The sequence below is a fragment of the Saccostrea echinata genome, unplaced genomic scaffold (genome assembly GCF_033153115.1).
Source record: "Saccostrea echinata isolate AGI-Se365-2 ecotype Australia unplaced genomic scaffold, CSIRO_AGI_Sech_v1 ptg000002l, whole genome shotgun sequence".
NCBI classification, from domain to species: domain Eukaryota; kingdom Metazoa; phylum Mollusca; class Bivalvia; order Ostreida; family Ostreidae; genus Saccostrea; species Saccostrea echinata.
In genome coordinates, this window is record NW_026889751.1 from 26,517,482 (window position 1) to 26,540,782 (window position 23,301).

Consider the following 23,301-nt stretch of genomic DNA (forward strand, 5'->3'; position numbering starts at 1 on the left):
AATAACCATAAACAAAAACTTTAATTTTACAGTGTCAGTTTGTGACACCCTTGACTTCTTTGGTGGTTACGCTACCCGATAACACCAAGGCTAACCCGAGTGAGGTGAAAGCAACAGAATCAAATCGAGCAGAGTCTTCCTCTTTAAGCAGCGGTAAGGGTATTTTCTTTATATTCTAACGTAATGAATTATTACAAATCTAAAAAAAAAAAAAATAAATTATATATTTTGTACGTGGTTTTTACTTTATGATTCATCCAAAATTCAAAACCAAAATGCCCTTGCAAATTAATAATCTTTATTAACTTATTTTCAAAACAGAATAGGGAAACATATCTCAATAAATGTTTCATTTAGAAAATTCGAATGCAGTATTTTAATGGTCTTTTATTAAAATATTTGCTATTTTAATCCTTTACCTGCATAAAATCTTCTTGTGATATCTGAGTTCTAAAAAAAAAAAAAAAAAAAAAAAAAAAAAAATTGCGTCTATGTGCACATTTTATTTGGTAAGGACTGTACTTGAAGAAATGAAGCACGAAAAAAATCGCCATTTTTTTTTACTGACATAATAATTTATATAAACTATTACCAGGTTGTTGAATTTGATTGATTGATTGATTAAATGCTGTTTTAAATCCCATTCGGGAATTTTTCACTCATAGAGAGGTAACCATATACCGGTGAATGGCTTCAAATTTTGACCTTTACTCGGCACTTACGGCCATTGAGCAGTGAGGGATCTTTATCGTGCCAACGCCTTCCGTGACACGGGGCCTCGGTTTTTAAGGTCTCATCCGAAGAACCCGCAACTTTCACTTCAAAGTGCCGAGCGCATGGCAAAGGAACAGTTGCTACACGTTTTTTTTATCGACTTAAGTCAGTCGCGGCCGAGATTCAAACTCACGACCTCCAGATAACGGTTGCTGAATTTGAGAGCACAACATAAAGCACAAAGAACAGTCATGTTATATGGAAAAAAATTAGAGTACTCGTGAAAAAGATGAGTTTTCGTTAGTGTGTGGTTATATGATGACTAAGTAAATGTTTTCATCTTCATTTGTAACTCTGATGAGCATTGTTGGCCATTGTTCGCTTAGAGATTGGGGGGTCTGGGTTCGATTCAGTTCTAATGAAATATATGGAGATAACGAATAGTATTCAAGCTCAAAAGTCCATTATACAATACAAAATAGGAGCAGAGCAAACACGGACCTCCAAACATCAGAGGTGGGATCAGGTGCCATGGAGGAGTGAGCATCCCCTGCCGACCGGTCACACCCGCCGTGTGCTCCTTGTAATGATCGGGAAATAAGCATAAAGTTCTAAACATAGGTAGTGACTTCTCCTTCGCCAAACGCCCAGCATTAGAACTGAAAATCACAGGTCTTTTGGATGAGACCTTAAAACCCGAGGTCCTGGGTCACGGTAAGCGTTGGCACGATTAAGAACCCTCATTGCTCAATGGCCGTTAGTTTTGAGTATAGGTCTAAATTGGCGGAAGGGTGGTAACAACTGAGGGCAAAGTTTTACATAGGAATTTAGTGGAAAAATCTTTAAAAAAATTCTTGTCATTAACCACTTGGCAAAAGAGATGAAATTCAAGATGAATCTTCATTGCATAGTGTAGATTCAAATTTGTTCAAATCATGACCCTTGGGTTTAGGGTGGGGCCAAAATTGTGATCAAAGTTTTACGTAGGAAGATATTGGAAACAATCGTAAAAAAATCTTTTTTAGAACAGCAAAAGAACGATTAATTATGATGTAGAAATATGTAGCCTAAAGTCACTGACATTAACGAAATTGGCAAGCTTTTTGTAAAGACTGAAACCAATCCCGGTCATATAGGTCCAAGAAGTGTTCCTTTGTTTAAATAAGACCCCTCGTTACTCATCATTTCTTGTTAATGTCAAATAATAAAAAAGAAAGGTTTAGAACTACTTTTTATAAGTGGAATTTTAGCTAAACGTAGTTTTAGATATTTCCAATAAGAATCTATATTAATTTTTGGAAAAAGAAATTTTAGAGATTTTATGGTGTCAAGAAAGAAAACTCTTATCTCCGATACGAGAAAATTCGTTGAGATATTCGATTTTACCGATCTTAACCCATTTGCAAAGAATGCCCGACTTGAACCCTTACTAAAATTCGACTTATAATATTTATTGAAATAAAATTTGATAAAAATCTGACATGATTATACACCTACTGATAAGAATAATTACTATAAATGATTGCGCCCATGGAAAAAGGGTGCTTATGGCATTTTTACTAAAACAGAGAAATAACGTCATAAAGATATGACGTTGCAGAGTGACGGTGAACCTCAACGCAGATTTTTTTTTACTACGTGTTTACATTTTGTTTCTAACTTTTGCCGTAAATGTGTATATTGATAATTAAAATTATTTTTCATTCATATATTTAATTCTTGTCTGAATCTCTACATGTATGTCCACTAGTTTTAATAAAGACATGACAGCATTTAATTATTCGAGATCGGTTTCTTTACTAGATCGAGCTATGTTAAGGTACAGTATAGTCTCTGATCTATAATTCATTTCTGTCAGAAGCTTCAGACAAGGTGATTGACTGGCTTTTTGAATATACGGACGAATGAATGCGATTTTATATATGTGGACCAGTTTGAGGATACATGTACGTGCTAAACACGGACATTATTATATTATCGCAAAGGATATTGATCCGCTCCACCATTCACAACATGCATTGAATCATCGGTGCATGTTGATAAACTTTTGTTGTAAATTGTTTTTATGCGATGTTTTTGGTCTAAAATTGAAGCTCGGCTATCATGTTACAGAAAAGAAAAGCATGGTTCTTCTGAATGCTTCACAAATCGAGAAAAATACACAAGAATGACGATTGTAGACGAGATATAATTTTCTATAAATAAAAACAAGAGAGATAACCCGAACTATTAGAGAGGTACCAGAGAGGGAATTTCGTTGCAAGTGTACACTGTTTTTTTTCTAAACATTTCAACTCGCATGGGTTTGCTCCCGGATTATTAAAAGAAAATTATTTAACAACAGCTCAAAACACGTTTTAGCTGTTATTAGGTTTTTAAAAATAAATATTTTAGTACTGTTTGGGGGGGGGGGGAAAGAAGAAGAAGCAAAATTAAACTAATACTCTCCATTTTGTAAATTTATCTTTAACAATCTATTTAATTTGACAAAAAGAAAAAAAAGAGTGGGAATTTAAAAAAGTTAATAATCATTAATTCAGCACATTTAAAATGTTTACTTTATTTGTTTGTTAGTAAGTTTGGTCGTGTTCTTTTTTTTTTTTTTTTAATTTTGATTTGACTGAATATTTTTGTTTCTCACATCCACTTTCGATATTTTTTTAAGCATTTAACGTAGGTCGCGGGTTTGCTGACGTCGTTAAAACTGAGTACGCAATTTATATGATTTGGTCGACTTTCTTGTGCACATTTGATTATGACGTCACAGTGAGGAAAACATTTTTTAACTTCAATACAACAAACAGAAGTTATCACTGACAGAAAACTTTTTAACGATTTTTTAATGTTCGAACATCGAAAGCGTTTATTTATCATCACTTTGAGACCACAACAGTATCACGAAAAGATATGGAACAACTAATCAAGTGTCAACTGCATGATTATTTTTCTTTCCTTTGACGTATTTTAATTAAAAGTTTGTTACACTGATAAACCGTCATTATATAAACAACCGCAATTACAGCTGTTATATCAAAAGTTTAAACTTTATTTCTAAAAGGAGATTTTAAAAATACATGTATATATATATCACAATTGAAAAACTGCTCAGATATGAAACATAAAGCATAAAAACGACACAGACCTTCTATAAGTAACAGCTTCAGAATTTATCTAATTTGCTTTCCCGGTCGAGCAAGTTGCCCTATAAATTGAAAAGTCGCAAAACAGAACAAAAAAAAATCTGGGTAGTTAATTGTAGCCTGTTGATAAGGCGAGATAGAATTAATTTTTAGATTTTCATTTCCATTTACCTCTCTCTCAAAGTGTTTCGTACGATGCACAGGTGCTTGAGGACAGCCCCCCCCCCTCCCCCCAATATAGACCCCCGGACCTTTTCGACTTTTTTCTCATAAATTATCTTTCAATAACATATTTGTGATATACAATGTAATCTATACCAACAACTGGAAAAATAACCTAAAACAAACATTTTACAAAATCTACCCCACTCTCTATATATTTATATACATAGAGTAGGATAGTAATTTTTATAAAATGTTTGTTTAAGCCAATTTTTCCGAATTGATGATATAGATTATATCACAAATGTGTCATTCATATATAATGTATGAGGAAAAAAGTCGAACAGGCCCGAGGTCTATATGGGGGTGGGGGGTGGGGGTGGGGTGGGGGGTCTGTCCTCAAGCACCTGTGGTCCGATGGCTTTTTATGGCCTTTTTAAAATTCTTTTCAGAAGTATTTAATTATAAAATCAATGTAAAAGTTTGGGAGGTATCCCCTATTTGTATGCGAAAAACCGAGTGAAGAATTTAAAAAAAAAAACGGCGAGGAATGCAAGTGTAAATGCACCATAGAAATACAGATATGTATAGAGATTAAGGCAATGATGTTTAACAAGATTTAGATACATCTTTTATCATAGAAAGATTTGAATAAAGTAAAAGTATTGCGACGAAGAAATTAAAGCTCCAAAATTACAACATCTCGGAGCTAGAGGTACTTGTGTGTTATCTCACCTGATTAAAAAAGATCGCTGGCAGACTTATGAGGAATTCGTGCTCAAAATATGACAAAGTTCGGTGAAAATTTGCGATCTTTTCATACAAAACACGAGTAGTTCTTGGTACCTTTTTTTTTTAAATTTACCAATTTATCAGAATGGAATTTTATTTGGAAAAACGCTGCATGACGATATGTGGTGATACCACAGCGACATCCTGTTAAAAGGGCAGTTGTATGCGGCGTGTATACTCGTATAAGCATTACTAATGTGAAAATTTCGTATACGTGTCATTTGAAAGCACTTGATATATGTATCACAGGCATCGGAAGCAAATTACATCTAGAATACAAGTGAGTTGGAGGTCCAAACTTCGTTGATCAGTATTGAATTAGGAAAAAGTCTATTTGTTAGCACTTCAGCTGGTGCTCATGAAGATTACTTATTTATGATTTATATCAAGCAAAATGAAACGAAAATTAGTCTTCGAATCGGACATATAACATGTATCATTTCAACTCGACAGAGAATAGATATGTATTTGTTGAGAAAAGATTATTTACTATACTCATTCCCTACCACATTTGCTCCCGAATAATAGTTGTACCTAACACCTCAACATTTCTCTTCTCTAACGTTTTGGCGATTACCCATTTTCTTGTCAGAAAATTTTGAACTTTTTTTTCTAATTTTATTCTTTAATTAATATTGGCTCCCCTATTCTTGTAAGAAAAAAGTCTCTGAATCACGCTATGAGTACTGCACCTGCAAGCCCCCCCCCCCCCCTTTCAGCCTTCTCTCTCTCACTGTTACATAACTCATACATCTGTGCTTATTTTAAATATAAATTTACATTAAATATATATAAACATAAATTTCTTTCTTCTCTTTGTTTTTCTGCACTTTATACCGGACCGTATTCACGACGTTAAGTGTGACGTCGTGATAGTTTATAGCGTCATTCTTAAAAATGTTACATTTTGCTATATCAAAGCAATTATTCGCATTTAAATTACTAGAAAACTAACTCGAAGACATATTAATTTTTTTACATTGATTTATCTAAAATCATCTCTGTGTGAAACAACCAAAAGGGAAACAATTTCGTCTTCACCATTTAAAAGTTACTGAGATTTTTTAAAAATAAATCTTTCCTGAAAACGAGTCAAAAATGACGTTTTCCCTATAGAATTCAATAGAACAGCGTCGAAAATGTTACGACAACGATGGCATGTTTGGGATTTAATAACGCAAGAACGATGCAGACGAATTTTTTAAAATTTTCAGAGAATGTACAACAAAAGTAGGAGATTCATATATGTAATTTTCATGGTATGTTTTCGAGCAATTTTAAAAGATCACCAACCCCGCGACCTACGTTAAATGTAACAAAAACTGCAATACGAAATAAAATATTACTTTAAAGAAGTTCATGTTTTAAAATTGATATGAGAGATCTAGAGAAAGAGAGAGAAAAGGGGGTTACATTGGATCCAATTTATTACATGTAATATATGTAAGTAGTATAAGCAGCCTGGATGGGGGGTCAACTGAGTGCACTTTTGTCCCCCCAGATCCTGGATAGGGGGGTCAACTGAGTACACTTTTTTTTGGCCCCAGATGACCGGTTCAATCTAATATACACCCTGGAAAAACCCAAGTAAAAAAAGGGGGGTCTACGTTTAATCTACGTCTTGTGCTGAGTCAGGCCTAGGCAATACACAATCTTGGCATCGATTCAAGTATACCATTGTGACGTCATGTGTGTCATTCACACAGAGCTCTTTTTTCTGAAAACGGAAAAAACAATAACACAGTCAAAAGTGTGTAAGATGATTTATTCAAAGAATGTGTACATATTTACTTTTTCTTCTGGAGTTTCAGGGTCTTCTCCGTCTGGGTAGTAGGAAGTTTCCTCTTGTTGTTAGCCTGCTTTTGATCCTGTTGACTGGTCTTATGTTGGGTGGTCTTGTTTTCTTGTGCCTTTTTCTCCAGTTTTTCGAATTCTTTGAGTAATTCCATACTGTCATCTGTAAACTGATGGGCCCAATGTCCAAAATTTCCACACTTGTAGCATAAGTTCTGTTTTTTTCTGGGACAGTCCGGAGCCCAATGTCCTAATTCTTTACATATGAAACATGGGTCTGTCTGTTTACTTTTCTTGGCAGCTCCTGTATCTTCATTTTTCTTGGCAGCTCCTGTGTTTTCATTTTTCTGGTATCCTCTCATTTTTTCTTCCATTCTAGCGACTTTAACTTCTAATCGGGACAATTTCCCACGAATCAAACAAAATTCACTGGTGTTGTACTCTTTCAGTTGAGTCAGCATGTTAACAATGCCATCCAGAGTGGTGGTTAAGATGCCCATATCTTCCTTTGTCATGGGTTCAGGCATATTATAAAGTCCCAGATCAAATCCGATGGGATCCTGCGTGTCAGGCATTGTCGGTAGAGCATATCCTAACCCTTCATTGCTAGCTGGAATATAATTACGATTTTCCACGGAATTCATCATTGCTTGTGCCATATTTCTACGTCTGTCAAGTACCAAGTGCCCAGTAAGAATGATCCTAAATTTCCAGTTCTGGTTTATATACCCTTTTGGATTTCGTGTGCAAAAATAGGTTTGACTTACGTTTTGTACCCTCGCGCTTAGCACCCCTCTCTCGTTTTACCTACGTTTTGCTGAGTCAGTACATTGTACGTTCTGTGTACGTCTTGTATAGATACAGGGGTATAAATAAGAAAACATTTCTGGTCATTTCTTCACAATTGACTATCATGTCAACACATAAACACACTCACTCTTTAGTGTTGGAAGGGTATGATTTTTTAATGCGATGTATCGAGAAAAATCAAGAAGCTTTACCCCCGGAGGCGGAACCAGTGTTCCAGAGAGCGACGACCATCATAGAAAATACTCAGGACTTGTGGTTACAATGCCTGGCTTTATTACATCATCCGACACTGGGGAGACTAGCGATTATACATTTCCTTTGTCAACGGATCAAAAAGACTCTACCAGAAAAAATGTACGGGATGAAAATGAGCGACTATTTAGGAAAACCTTACAGTTTCCTATGTCATCCCGAAGGGAGCAAAGTATGTCTACTCTGGAAGGAAATAGAAGCGGTAGAGAAAATATGCATCCAATACGGGATGAAATATGTAGAAATTTCAGACATGTTAAGAAATGTGTAACTTTTGATACCAGCCTGAATGAAATTTATCATTTACCACCCGAAGATCGAAAAAGTCCATGGATGGCTATAGTAGCAGATCGATTACGATTTCAGAGGAGAATTCGACAGTTTGAACAATTATTAAATAAAAAATAAAAGGATGTAAACCACAATAAGTCTTTTGTTATTATTTCTATACAAATATGACGCCATCTTGTGCCCTGGTTTAGACGCTGAGATTTTTTAGACGCTGAGATTTTTTTTTTTTGTTTAGTCAGAAAAAAAAATCTATTCCCATTTCCATTAAAGTAGATATAGATTGATTTTAAAACTAATCCGATTCTGTTTTATCTCAAAATCTTTCAGGATTCCTAAAAAATCATGTTTATGTGTATAGAATGCTGTGCCTTGTGTTTTATCAATATTGTTATTTATAAAACATCTAGACATTCCCACTGGAAATAAAGTGGATTCAAATTGTTTTTTAACTAAACTGATTTGATTTATTTAAAAATTCCAGTCAGAAAAGGTCACGATTTTAAAAAAATCCTATATTCTCTATACAAGTCTATACAGTGATTTTCTACAAAAAATGGCCGACCTTCGCCTTCTTGTGTCTATGCCTTAACTGACTCTGGCTATATTTTTACACTTGAAACCATTCCTTTGATTTAAAAACAGCATCAACACTTTTCCCTAGGTTTAATCTCATTGTATAGATTAAGTTTTCCTTGTATCACACTTTAAAAAAGGTTAAAATACTTATTTTATGTATTCAGGTGACCCGATTTTAGCCCTTCGGTTCAACATCAATGCTTCTTTTCTAGACGATAGATAAATGTCATGCATCAAAAATACTATGAAATCATGCCTGAAACTTACCTTCATCTGATGGGTAAGATGTTACCATGTATTTCTAATCCCATAATAAGTTATTCACTCCAATGTATAGATTATGAAGCACAAAATAACACAATTTGACGTCGCCATGATTTTTTTGGCTCTCGGTTAAGGGGTGCTCTCTTTTACGCTCGTGCTGTGCGCATAAATACGGCAGCTTGCCAGAGCTCGGTGTCATTCTGTTAGTATCAGTTCTGCTGGCACCGTATCAGTATGGCTGAGGAAGACGTTCCTAACTACTTTTTGGTTGATGGCGTTGAGGTAGTAAATGTCTGGATTGTGCGGGACATCAACACCGGGACGGAGTTAGCTCGCTGGCCGATAGCTACTCTGGGCCTAGCCAGTGACCTGTTGAACGGGATGAGAAGAAGAAGACGGCGACGACAAAGACATCGTAGAAGAAGACGAAGATCGCCGTCTACCAGTCAGGATGACCAGCCAAGGAGGAGGAGGAGGAGGAGGAGGAGGACAGATTCAGCACCACCTGCTGCTTCTTATTCGGCCCCTCTGAGTAGTCCGGAACTACTCGAGGACCACCCCAGAAGCCCGTCCCCTCCAAGAAGACCACCAACTCCTACCTGGTCACCCAGTCATCCCACGGGAGCAGCTGCTGGACAGTGGGATTCCTCCGTAGATTCGGATTGGACCCCTCCCGTTAACAACGATTGGGCTGGACAGGGGGCTTCATCATCCGTTGATTCGGATTGGTCCCCTCCCGTCAACGATGACTGGGCACCTTCCCCGAAACTGGCTAGACCACCACCACCTTCCCCGGAGCTGGCTAGACCACCACCACCACCCCCGACCCCGGAGATGTCACCAGGTGTGAGTACTACGGGGCCAATTCCTAGATGGGGGATTCAAGTCGCAGCAGGCAGGCTGGATTCCTGTTCAGTTTGCTTGGAGGAGGATCGGATGTCCAATTACATCTGCTGTCAGTGTCGCCGTCGACCGGCTTGTCTCGAGTGTTCAGCTGTGCTGGTACAGATGAACCAATGTTGCCCTCTGTGTAGACGCAGGCTTTCGAGATATGCAGCTCGCGGGCGAGGATTGAGACCCCCTCCTCCAAGACAGCCATCTCCACCCCGACCCGGAAGACCAGACTTTATGGAGCCGTTGACCAGTAACCAACGACCTCCCCTCTCAGACCGAACAGAGTTCCGCGGCAGAGGCAGAGGTAGAGGCAGGTCTCTCAGGGAGTAAACCCTTGATAAAAAAAATCAACCAACGGCCCTTTTAAGGGCCACTCCAATGATTCGAAAAGATACCTCTAAAACATTCAAGGTTATAGAAACGTATCAACGGCCCTTTTAAGGGCCATTTATTTGAATAGATACCTACACGAAAAGATACCTAAAAAAACATTCAAGGTTATAGAAACGTATCAACGGCCCTTTTAAGGGCCACTTTAATAATTCGAATAGATACCTCTAAAACATTCAAGGTTATAGAAACTTATCAACACCAGGTCACTATTTTTTTTTTTTGTAAAACATGAATCTTTTTTTTTTAAAAATGAAATAACATAAACACATTTTTATTTATTTATTTTTTTTTATTTTATAACACAATCTTTATAACACACACACAATCAATGTTTATGAAGAATGTACACTTGTTTTTGATAAGTGTGTACAAATTGTTCAATATATTGTCTATAATGAGTCCAATTTCCTCCTGCTAAACCACATCCTATTTTATAAGGAAAGGCATAAGCCTGGTAAGGTAAAGTGCCCAATTCTTGTAAACAAGCTTGAAACCATTTTTCTCTATTTTCTGGTGTATCTTGATAATAAGGTAGGCGATTATAATGTCCTGTGCCATAATCCCATTGAGCTAACAGACAAATGACTACAGGTTTTTGTAAAGAAAACACTTGAAGGGTGCCTGGAATTCCTCTATCTTCTTCTAGGGCTAAATTTCTAGACCTTAAAGGTCTGCGGGTCGCATAGAGATTAGCTCTGGGGTATTTCATAGCTATACTTTGACTCAATCCATGAGCTTTTACAGTCAAACAATTACATTGATGTACAATAGCTTCTACAGGAAAGTGTAATAAATCTCCTGGTATCTCCTGTAAACTCATGTTTAGGAATAATTTTTTTTTTCATGTCACACCTTTTTATATATAACCTGAACAAAAAAAAAACCAACAATAACTGTTAAAAATTTTTAATTTGAATTTTCCATATACTCAATCATTTCTCTCTCTTTTTTACATTGAAAATTTCTCCAGGCACAGTTTTGCTGTTTCCCATTTCTGCAGTAATTCTTTGTTTCTCTTCTCAGGTTTCAGAATTCCATATTCTTGATAGTTGCCACCTTGCCTGTAAAACATTCTTTCTAATTCTGGTGTACTGTGGGACATATCAAATCTTGCTGTAAGATTAACTTTATGCACATCCAGTCCTCCTACAGGTTCTTTCATTTGAATGAAACCCCTGATTTGATGCACTTTTCCTGTCCAGGGATGAATTTCCTTTTTAGGATCAAGTATTGAATTTCATCTTCAAGGTTCAGAAAAATGTCTATATCTTCTATTTCTTCTTTCACTTGATTTAAAACAAATGTCCAGTTAGTGGCTACTCTGTAACTTCTGTATGGGTCCTTTGGGTCATGGATCTTCTCATTTGCTGGCAAGTAAACATTACAGGGTTCTTCCCCCTCCTCCAGAGTTTTCACTTCCATTCTTCTTTGAGGACTGGAATGTTCTTCTTCCATAGGCATGATCAATCTTTTTTCTAATAACTGTTGTTTCTCCTCATCTATATCCATTGTCTCTATTTTTTCTAATAACTGTTGTTTCTCCTCCTCTATATCCATAGTTTTTTTTTCCAAACTGACTTTGACTCATTGTTAGGGTCAACTGATCATGATCATCTACACACCTTTGTATTTATACCCTCAGAGGTGGTGGTGTGCAAAAATGTGTTTGACCTACGTTTTTTTTACTGAGATACTACTGTGTACGTTTTGTTTACGTTATGCTGAGTCAGTCAATACACAAAACCTTATATTATGACGTCATACTGATTCACAGTCTAGGGGAAAAACCACACACACAAAAGCTCCATGTTAATGGATTTATCCAAGTAAATCTACAATCTCTTGGAATTAATTCTTTTTTTCTTATTTCAGGTTTTAAAGTCCCATATTCTTCATAGTTGTCACCTTGCTTATAAAATGTTCTTTCTAATTCTGGTGTGCTGTGAGACATATCAAAACAGGTTAACCCATGAATGATTTTGTACATGTCTCTCTCATGGGTCCAGTGTTTCATTTGAAGGAATCCTCTCACATGATGAAGTTTTCCTGTTTCTGGATGCATTTCTTTTTGTAAGATCAAGTATTGATAATCACTTCTAATGATTTGATCTATATCTTCCTGGTGACCTCCAGTTAAATTAAATATCCAATTAGCAGCTCTTCTAAATCTCTCCTTTTTAAATTTAGCAATATAATGATTGCCTGGATCTTCTTTATGTTGGTTCGCATAATGAGTTTTAATGTCTTTCAACAATTGAGTTCTGATTTCCATGATACATCCTTCTGTCAGACTCATGTTTGAAACAATGAAATTTTTTGGGGGGTGACACTTCTTTTTATATAGATAACAATTCAAAGATAATTTAATTTTTATTCAGATTCTACCATGATTCTTTCTCTTACAATCCTGTGTCAATCTTTTTCTTTTTCTCAAAATACTTTTTTTTTTTTGGCTTCTTTTACAGTCAAAGGTCTTTCAGGATAATCTTTTTTTGGTAATAAATGGGTATATTCTTCTTCTTCTTCTGCAGTCAAGGGTCTTTCAATGTAATCTCTCCCATCATTATCATTTTCTGGACATAATTGATTATATTTTCATGAGAAAGGATTTCAATAGTCCCATCCTCCTGTATTTGAATTGGTATACCTTTATCCACATCTTCCTCTCTCAGAACTCTCTTTCCAAATTGAATTTTACTCTTTTCTTGACTAGACGTGTTACCCATGATTAAGACAAATCAATAACTGATATATTTTTCATTTTACACCTTGTATTTATACCTTTTTTTTCTATATTTAGTATCATGGGGAAACCCCTTTTTATCAAAAAAAAAAAAAAAAAAAAAAAAAAAAAAAAAACAAGAACAGATTTTTTTTCTTTATTGATAACAATAACAACAACAATTACAATACATTTTGATAGAAACATTGACAAGTTTGTCCATGACCCGTAGGTCTTTTATGATAAGTGTCTTTAAACCATTCAGCTACATAATGATCTCTTTGTAATGCTGTACTATGGTCCAAGGGGAATAACCACTCATCTGCGGTTTTTCTCTTCTTGTGTCTTTGATGTAAATAATACACGCAATATTGTCCACATACATCTGTATTCCAAGCTTGATATCGGTACGGATTATAAATCCATTGTTGAGCATGACGATGGATAAAATCTTGAATTTCTTTTTGTAAGGGAGGAAATCCATAAGAGTCAAAATATTCGATGACTGGACTGGACAAATACAAACATACCCAATGTTCTCCAGGTTTATCTTGAGGATCCGTATTCACCACAATGGCTTTTTCTTGAGGTCTTAATTGATCCGGTAATAAATCTAAAGGGTACACGCCACCAAAAGAACTCTTTAATTCTCTGGATAAGACTTCTTTTAACTGTCCTGTATCCATTAATAATCAATACTGACTTCTCTCTGTTTGTTGATTTCTAACAGATTATCGAATTCTGCATACACCACACAATTTAAGGTGTTCACCGTATTGTTCGTAAATTGGACTTCTACTCTCAGATTTCCGGTTTCTATGATGTGGAATTTATCCGATTGCGCTTCTTGATCTTTCGTGAAATCCCAGCCCCATAAAGTGTACCCGTTTTTATACTCTTCTAGGGTGATGTCCGGGGCCCAATCTTCTCCTAATTTTCCCAGTGCTTGATATAAACTCAGATAAGATCTCAGATATAAATCTTCATTGAAATTAGGTTCGAAACAACGAGTACTCATGGTCTCTCCGTTGATACTGACATCTAATTTCTTAATTCCCACGTTTTGAAAATGAAACGGATTTTTAGTTTTATCTCCGTTAAAAGCCGCATTGTCCACAAAACCTAAAATGATGCGTTTAGGCATCTGACCTTGAAACAGATGATCCGTGATTTTAGATTGAGTTCCTGTGAGTATAGTAAAGGTTTTCACTTCGACTCTTCTCAATGGATATTTAGCTCTGTGAGTGTTCAAACTTTGATTAATACCGTTCATCATGACGGCCGTGGGTTTGACTTTTCTTACCCATAAGATCATGCTCAATATTTTGACTTTTCCCGTACTTCCATCTTTGATCATCATATAGAACTGAGGTTTAGCTCGATTAAATCTCAAACGGATATCTACTCCATTCGGTAGAAATCGGTCTTGTTGAAATAAATCCAGATGTAAACGATCATACAAGGTTATTTTCTTACTATTATTTATCGCTTGGTGACGTTTTCTAAATCCTTCGTTTTTAGAATTGGCCGGTAACTCTGGGATGATAGGTTTGTTAATGGTCACAGTATCGGGACCACCATTTCCACTTGGGGTTACATCAAATGTCTTATTTTCAGCCACTCCAAGGTCTGCTACTCCTACTTCGTCCATGTGTCCTGCTGTATCTTTTTCCCACAGACTACAAGCTCTCATCTGGGTCATTAAAGTTCTGGGTTTTCTCCAGATAAGCTTTGTAAGGATAAGTATCGGTGCCAGGAGTCACTATTTTTCCATTGACACTGAGATCGATTTCCGTAAACAAAGAATGGAAGATATTATTCACCGGGGCGCAAGTACTGCCAGCTCCAGTCAGATTACTACCATCCTCTTTGGTAAATTTACACACTATTTGAACATACGTTTGAGATAAATCCAGATATTGATCTCCTTGTCCATTAATTTCAAATTCAATAGGAGCCGTATCTAAAGTACTGGAAATGGGGTAATATTCTTCCCATTTGGAGTCTTCTAAAGCAATATTAGTCGGGGGGACTTGGAACAATTCTAAATTGTTCATCCCACACGCACAGGAATCTGGTTGCAACATGATGTCTGTCTACTAGAATTGATTTTTCACAAATGAAGGTCAATCTCACTCGACTCCCCTATTTATAGTGTCTCAATCAAAGATATCTAAACCCCTTTTTCTCTTCTTAGGACCTCCTCGGGCTACCACAGGTGTCTTTTTTCTTCTTTTCTTACCTAGATTCAATCTCAGGGCTTGTACTCCGAGAGTTTTAACAGCGTCTTTTAAAGATCTCTTATTTTCTAACACATCTAACCCCGTTCTAGCAGCAGCAGTCAAGGCATGTTTAGCTCCCGTTTTCAGTAAATTTCTCACAACTCCTCTCCCTCTCTGCCGTCTTCTTCTTTTTCTTCTCCCTTTACCTTTTTGACCTTTTTTATTCATCTTTTTAAAAGCTAAACTTCCTCCTCTATTGAGAGCAAATAAGCCTGTATTTTTAACGGCATTGAGTCCATGAGTTAAAAGAGCATTTTTGATATTTTTCCTTTTTTTAATCACATCTGCTCCTACTTTAGCTCCGGCAATCAAGGCTTGATTACGACCCATTTTGACTAGATCTTTAAGAAATCCTCGACCTCTTTGTCGCCGCCGGCCTGAGCCTAATTGGACAGCTTCTTTTAAAGTCATCCCTATAGGTAAGTTCGGTACCATTCCCGAAAGAAAGTCTACAAAATTTCCTCCTCTTTGAGATTTTTTATAACCCGGGGATATTATAGGTAAGTTCGGTATCATTCCCGACAGGAATTCTATATAATTTCCTCCTCTTTGAGATCTTTTTTTTAAACCCTCGCGTAATAGCGGTGGAAGCAAACTGCGTGGAATAAGATTTAGTAATGGTAATCCAGTAGGATTAGGGGTAAGGGCTCCAGCCAATCCAGAGATAATTCCACCTACAACACCGTGTCCTTTTTGACGTAATAAACCTTTATGATAGACAAACTGTCCGTGTCCTCTTTGTCTCAATAATCCGGGATGATACTGCATGTTTCATGACTCGTGTCAGACTGACTTAAATGCACTCAAGGGACTCCTTTTATACCCTGTCTTAAGGTTGAATACAATACAGACAGCATATCAGACAAGTTATCACTCCCAATAAGATGTAACAAAAAAGATGTACACTCATCTCAGTACACTTTTCTGAAATGAAGTTTCACGACTGATTTTCCATTTAAAAAAGGCATGGGAGTCCCTAAAGGAGTCATGATATGAATCTCAATGCTATCGAAATGTTTTTTACTCAGTTTCAAATATTCTGCTCGAACCGGTTCCCATTTAGCTTGTTTTTTATCTTCCAGATTGAGTGTACAAGGAACCACTCTTAATAATTTCAAGGCATTGGATCCTACCGTCTGGGGTTCAATCAAGTCACAATACACGTACATGGATTTCAGATTTTCATATAAATCTACGGTATTGTTGCCCATGTAACTCACGTTGATCCATTTGGTTTCTGTATCGTTCTGAAGCATCACTTTCTTACTTTCTATTCCTAGCTTATAAGCTAAAGCTGTGGGGAAACGAATGCAAAAGGGATATTTTTTAAGTTCTCTCCCCGTAAAGTGATACATCACTTTATCATATTTGTCATGATAGGTTAATTTCATGGCATTCTCCTTTTTAGAATCAACCTCTTTTTTAGAATCACCTAAAAACTTCCATAATTTTTTCAAAGTTCTTTCCAGTCCAAGACTGATTTCACTTGTTAAAGCCATGGGATGAATGTAAGGCCCCGGTCTAAAGTGAATTCGCTTAATTTCCATCTTCTGGTCTTTCGTTATGAGATTACCAAATTCAGTATGGACCCAATCTAACAGTACAGGACATTGACTTAATGGCATCGCGTCTATGGTTTTCATTTTAAATCTATCCCATTTAAACACATTAGGTTGTTGAACTTTTGAAGCATAAAACTGAGGAAGCAGGATGTCAAAATAAGCTTCCTCTTCTGTGATGTTTTTCAATGATATGGGATACATCAATTCTGTTAAAGCCACTTCCCATTGTCCATCTGTTAAATCGACTGTTTGTGGTAATAAGGTTTTAAATTGAGCCGTCGTATTACTCGGAAAAGATTGCATGGACCCATCACTGGGTAAAGTCATGTAAAAACTACTGCTCTCGGCCATGTTCAGTGAGATACTGAGACAAAATAACTTAGGACCCTTCTATTTATAACAACAATTTTTTGTTTGTTTTTTAAAATTTTAATTGGACATATTATTACACTACTTCTTCTTCTTCTTCTTCGGATCTGTAAGGAATCACAGTCTCAAAACACTGGCCCTCTTCGTTTTCCAAGCTATCTTTAATCTGGGAAAAAGGAATACGACAATATAGGTACTCTGTAGGACAGTAATAGCTAGGAATCCTCAGTCCATCTTTTTGCTGGTTCCAGAACAAATCACGAAGACAGTGTTCTATATTCCAACACCATTCACCTTCAGCCAGAACCACACGAGTCTGGAATTTACAACGACCTAGGATCAACCACTTGTACTGCTGATAATGATGGTATATTTTTACCCTCACCTTAGATCCTTTAGGATGCAAGAATTTCTGTCTTTTTTCTAACCACACATCTTGAGTCGATGTTCCTGGATGATTTTCAAAATAATCTAGGATGGCTCCTATTTTAGTTTTCATCCACGGTCCCTGCATGTAAATACATCCAAATAAATTCTCACAATACCAACGATACTGCATATTTTTTTGGCGTCTGACTTTTAGACTTGACTTTATCAGAATGAATAATTTTTTTTTGCCCTCTTTATATAACCTTATCCAATCTATTTTTAGTATCTCAAAAAAACCCAACAACATTTATTTATGATTTATTTCCTTCATATCTACATAAGGGACAAAGTCTGTAGCAAGTTCTCAACACATTTCCCACAGCAAGGATACTGTCGGCATTGTTGACACTTCCATCTCCCCTCCGTATTTTCCTCCCAACAGGTCAGGCATTTCTTTAAAGCTCTCTTTTTCGTTACTTTGACCCATAAGGGCACCATATTCTCTACCCCGTACTTCCATGTGAAATATTTCACACACCAGTTACATCCACAGGTCTCCATAGAAGGGGGATCATCCACAAACCAGTGAGGAAAAGGCATTTCACAATGCTCGCAAATTCGATAAGTTCTGTGATGCCATCCGGGATAATCATACACCGTAAATGTACGCCATTGGTTTATTTTCCTATCACAGTAATGACAGTAATACTTTTCTACGTCAATCAAATATATCAGTCTCCACGAAAAAATCATGATTGAGCTCAGTGTACTCAAAGCTAAGTTTTATATACCTTTTATTTATAGGGGGTGGTGTGCAAAAAATGTTTGACTTACTTTTTTTTTACTGAGATACTACTGTGTACGTTTTATTTACGTTATGCTGAGTCAGGCATAAGCAATACAAAATCTTGGCAGAGATTCAAGTCACAGCTAGCTATGCATTGTGACGTCATGTGTCACAAAAAATGTTATAGTTGAAGGAAGAGAGAGAGAAAAAATAAGACATTTTTTTTTTATTTTTAATTCACAATTACATTAAAGTAACAAACATGGAATACTTTGACATAGTTCTTTTTGAATAGGAAAAGTTCTCCTCATGTACAAATATTCTGTTTCACAAGCACAGTCCATGATGTCGTATCCTTCTTTGAGCACTTTGTTTACATAATCTTTGATACAATCACGGATTTCTTCCATCCATTTCCCTTGAATCCAAGTCCTTGCTGGTCCCTCTGGTTTGTGAGCGAAAACGTATTTTACTTTCCATTTGAATTCCTGATACTGGGGTCGCCATGGTCCTAATATTACTTTTATAAGTGGTCCACATTCATGGTCCGGTAATTTGATTCTCTTATACAGGTACACATCATTGACTCCTGTTTCTCCCGGATTCTTATCCATGAAATCTTGGATACATTCATCTTTATTTTTCATCCATTCTCCTTTTTTAGTGGAACCTGTATGCTCTTGCATTTTCCAACGATACTCTGAGCATAAAAAATCCATGTTGCTCTATCCTCAGTTAGATCAGAAATGAATCTTTTTTTGTTTCCCCATTTTATATATATACTCTGTGATGTATTTATTTTTAGACATTAACCCTGTGCATTGGTGGTCTTCTTAGGGGTATGATGCATCATCGTAGGACTAGGCATGATATAACCCACTGAAGAACTGACACATACCATCCAATATTCTCGATTAGGATCATGTAAAGCTAACATGACCACACTGGTAATGATAAGAGATACACAGATAAATAATTGGGCGAAATAAACGATTTCTTCTCGAGGAATATTCTCTCCACAAAATTTCCAATGAGGCGTTATTTGATGAGATCCGTTTGGGGAATCCATGAATCAAAACTAGGGGGATATCCTTTCCACCGAACTTTGACTTCTTGAATGATTTTTTTCCCGACGCGTCGCTTTTTATACCCCAAGATTTCCTCCACTTCGTACACGTCGTCTTTTTTAATGATCTTTTGTAATTCTTTTTCGTAAAAAGTCCCTTCTAATTCCTCTCCGTTATAATCTTGCACTCTATACACGTAAGGATACCTTCCAGGAACTCTTTTAGAAATGGTAAACAGTTCTGTGGTCCAGTTAGGTAAATATCCTTTTTCAAATGTGCGTTTGGCTTTACTGATGCGGACCTGATCTCCTTCTTTAAACTGAGGTTTAAGAAACTGTTTTGGATTCGATGTCCCATATAAAGTTTTCCAGACTTTTAACACATTAGAAGCATTCACTTGAACTGGGGCTCTTTTGATACTCCGATGATAGGTATGATTGTAAGCATACACTAAATCCGGTAAAACTTCTACATACCGTCTGGTTTTATGACGAGTAAAATAACGCCACATGCGTGCTTTGAGTGTACGCTGAAATCGTTCCACGATACTGGCTTTAGTGTCCGTATTACGAGTAGTAAAAAAATGAATGGATTTAAAAGCTTGTAAGAATTCTCGATTGGTAAATTCTTTTCCTTGATCCGATTGAATGCGGACGGGACGTCGACCGTCTTGTTGAAAAATCTCTTGTAATCCTCGAATCATTTCTTTTCCTGTTTTCTGTTTTAAAGGCACTACCCAAGCATATTTAGATAAGACGTCAATGGCACATAATAAAAACGTATATCCATCATTATGTTTCTTTAAACTGGACACATCTGCTAAATCTAATTGCCATTGTTCGTCTATATCGGTCACTCTAGTCTGTTGTCTCCGGAATTTTCTTTGAATGGGTTTATGTAAAGTATAAGTATCTTGCTCTTTTAACCATTCTCGAATCTTTTTCAGGGAAATTCCTAAAGGTTTGACCTGACGATACAAAGCTTGTATTCCTCCGTACCCTCTTTTAGGATCATAATAAATCTCTTTTAAAATATCTTCTACTTGTTTCTTTTTCATATTTTAGGCAATGAAAGCCAATTTTCGTCGATTTGTCCTAATTTCTTTTCTTCTTCCTTTTTAGCTTTAAAGGATCTAATGTCTTCTTCGACTTGGGCTTTTAATTTCTTTCGAGCTAAAGGACTATATCTGGATCCTACCCTTGTCCCTACAGGGGTTGAAATGGGTTTTTTAATGACGGTTCCTCTGTCTTCTATAGGTCTACTCACTGGAGTGGCAAAAAAGGAAGAAATCCACTATCGTCTATTTCGTGACTTTTAGGAGTACTGATTTTTCCAGGTCTCTGCATGGCTTTTATAAGGTTTCCATTGCTCACGTATTCTAGAGGAGTACGCGTCTCTTTTAAAGCTTGAGCAAATTGTTCTAATCCTGTAGGAACCGGATGATGTTTACGAGACTGAGATCTCATACTATCAGCCATTAAATCCACAATGTTAGAATCGGGAATTTTTTGACCTCGATAACTAATTTCACCTTCTTTATTCCAAGTTAATACTTTAGGGTTTTTCTTTAAATGATTTAATAATAATCCAGCTTTTCTTTTCATGTTTTTATTCACTGTTTCAAGGATTTTATCATCAATTTCAGCTGCTGGTAATGCTGCTGCTGCTGGGGCTGGAGCTGCTGCTGCTGCTGGGGCTGGAGCTGCTGCCGGAATTTTCAGTTTAGAAATAGGTTCCTGTCTAGCTTGTTGTAAATAATTCCTATATCGATGAAGTTCCTGGCCATATAAAGCAACTTTTTCTTCTGGGGTTAAATCTTCACGTCTTGTAATCTCGTCCAATTCCTGACCTAAACTGATGGTGGATTGAAATTCCGGAGGTTTGGGTAATTTGGCCTTGAGATCATTTAATAAGACTTCAGGAACTAACATCATTTTACGACTCATATTTTTTTCTTCTTCTTCTTCTTGAGGACTTTATAGACGGATTGACCGGCATCCAACAATAAAGGTGCTGCTGAGATTAATAAGGGTAAAATGTTTCCTCCTTTTTGTTGAAGTAATAAAGCTCGTCGTTTCTGGACAGATTGAGGTTTGACCAGTCTCCTGAAGATGTGTTTCTTAGGAGCTAGTTTTCGTTTATGAGCCGAACTAAGAGGTAACACTCCTTTTAATAGGTTATACACGATCTCGCAGATTTTGAGAATACAATCTCCAGAACAATGTTTTAAAATACCCGTTTTTAATGGAGAGGAATAGTGAGGGTCAGATAACACTCTTAAAAGAGGCCAATGAGGTTTTAATCGAGTAGAACAGCCTCTTTTCTTCTTCTTCTTAGCCATCCTGGGGTTAAAATGAGGACATGGCCCAGGTTTCTCCCCTTTTTATACTCTCAAGGAGGAGCATACATGTCGTGTTTGGCCTTCTCGTGTTTTTCTCTATTTTTCTGGGTGACGTAGAATTTGGAACAATATCGGCATTTATATCTCATTCCTTTAGGAAGTTGAGGTGTAGAAGCGGTCAGAGGTTGAAAGCGTGCTATTTTAGGAGTGTGAATGGGTACTTTAATTCTAGGAGTGTGAATGGGTACTTTAATTCTAGGAGTGTGAATTCCCACATTGACTTGAAGAAACATTTCTAAATCGGGAGCTCTTTGACTGCCTATGGGTCCCATAGGACGATCCATTCTCATTTCAGCTTGTTTTTTTAATAATTCCCCAATAGTTTTTTGTCTTTGTTCTTTATAATACTGATTGATTTCGTTTTTTAAACTTTCAGGCATGGCTTTTCGTTGAGCTGGAGTTTTGGGAGTCGTTTTTTTCTTTCTACCACCTTTTCTTTGAGCAGCAGGTTTTCTCTTTTGAGGTTTTCTCTTAGGAGGTTTTCTCTTAGGAGGTTTTCTCTTCTTTCTGGTCTTTTGAGCTGCTCCTCCTACTAGCACCATCCAATCTGGAAATACTCTTTGTTTCTTATTATTGACTCGCACTACCACACTTTTTAAACGACGAACACGTCGTTTCTTAGGTGCATTCCATTTAAATAAATGACGAATAATGACTCCGCCTAGAAATCCGGCTCCTCCGCGTTTCAAAATGGCATTTTTTCTGTCTTGATCACTCGCCGACTTATCGGCTATGATACTTAAATCTTGACGATGATTATTAATAAACTTTTGAGTCTGTTTATTGATAGGTAAGACCCCACGTATCAAATTTCGAGCTCCCATAGCAAACCAATTCAATAAAGCTTTACGCCCTAATTCGATTAAATGGGCTCGCTTGGCAGGATCTCGCTCCCGCTGTAAACGTCGTAACGTTTTCACTAATTTACTCTTGGCTGAGAGAGGTCGACCCATGACGACTGTATAATGATAAATGACAAGTTTAATGTTGATACATTTTTATTTATACTCTTGTGGCATGTGTATAGTTAACAATTCAAACAATCGACTTCTCAATCTGTATTCGTCTGGGGTCTGTGGATTCAAGTCCACTAGGAGATACCCGTGAGGAACACTGGTGGCTTCTTGATAAGCTGACATCAAATGAGGTAAGGCTAACTGTCGACTCAAGACACTGATTTGAGATTTGTCTCTGGGATTTTTAAACAACACTAAATAATGAGCATTCAAACTAATGGTGCGATGCTGTGGTGCCCGATCAAATAAATTCTGAGTAATGTAAATCACACTGGTATTCCGATGATGCGCTTTACGGGTAAACCAATCCACGATCGATTCGATGGCTTTTCCTCCCATCATGTCGTCAAAAATGAGTAAGTGAGGAATAGTTAAATTGGCCACTAATTTCTCATCGTCTTCTGGAATATTTCGAATAAAGGAGACCTGATCTGTTAAAGAAGTATAAGCAGATTGCCATTCTCGATAACACCAGACAATTTTTTGTGGCATGGGGGTAATCCAATGTAAATTTTCCACTAATTTTTTAACAAATTCCGTTTTCCCCGATTTAGAAGGTCCTGCTACCACCATGGTAAATTCGTGTTTTAATTGAAAAGACGGGAGTGTCTCGTCAGGTTGCATGATGATAAATGAAGAGAAAA

General features: G+C 36.7%; 1 protein-coding gene across 1 annotated transcript; it reads right to left on the reverse strand.

The window, feature by feature from the left end:
- Nucleotides 1-13,489: 13,489 nt before the first annotated feature.
- On the reverse strand, nucleotides 13,490-14,455 carry LOC133178197 (uncharacterized protein F54H12.2-like). The gene has a single exon (XM_061312947.1). It carries the CDS (start codon nucleotides 14,453-14,455, stop codon nucleotides 13,490-13,492), a length of 966 nt encoding a protein of 321 aa, XP_061168931.1.
- Nucleotides 14,456-23,301: the final 8,846 nt, after the last annotated feature.

Excerpts from the sequence above, each read along its gene's own strand:
- LOC133178197 (XM_061312947.1), bottom strand. The coding sequence starts at position 14,455 with ATGGACGAAGTAGGAGTAGCAGACCTTGGAGTGGCTGAAAATAAGACA.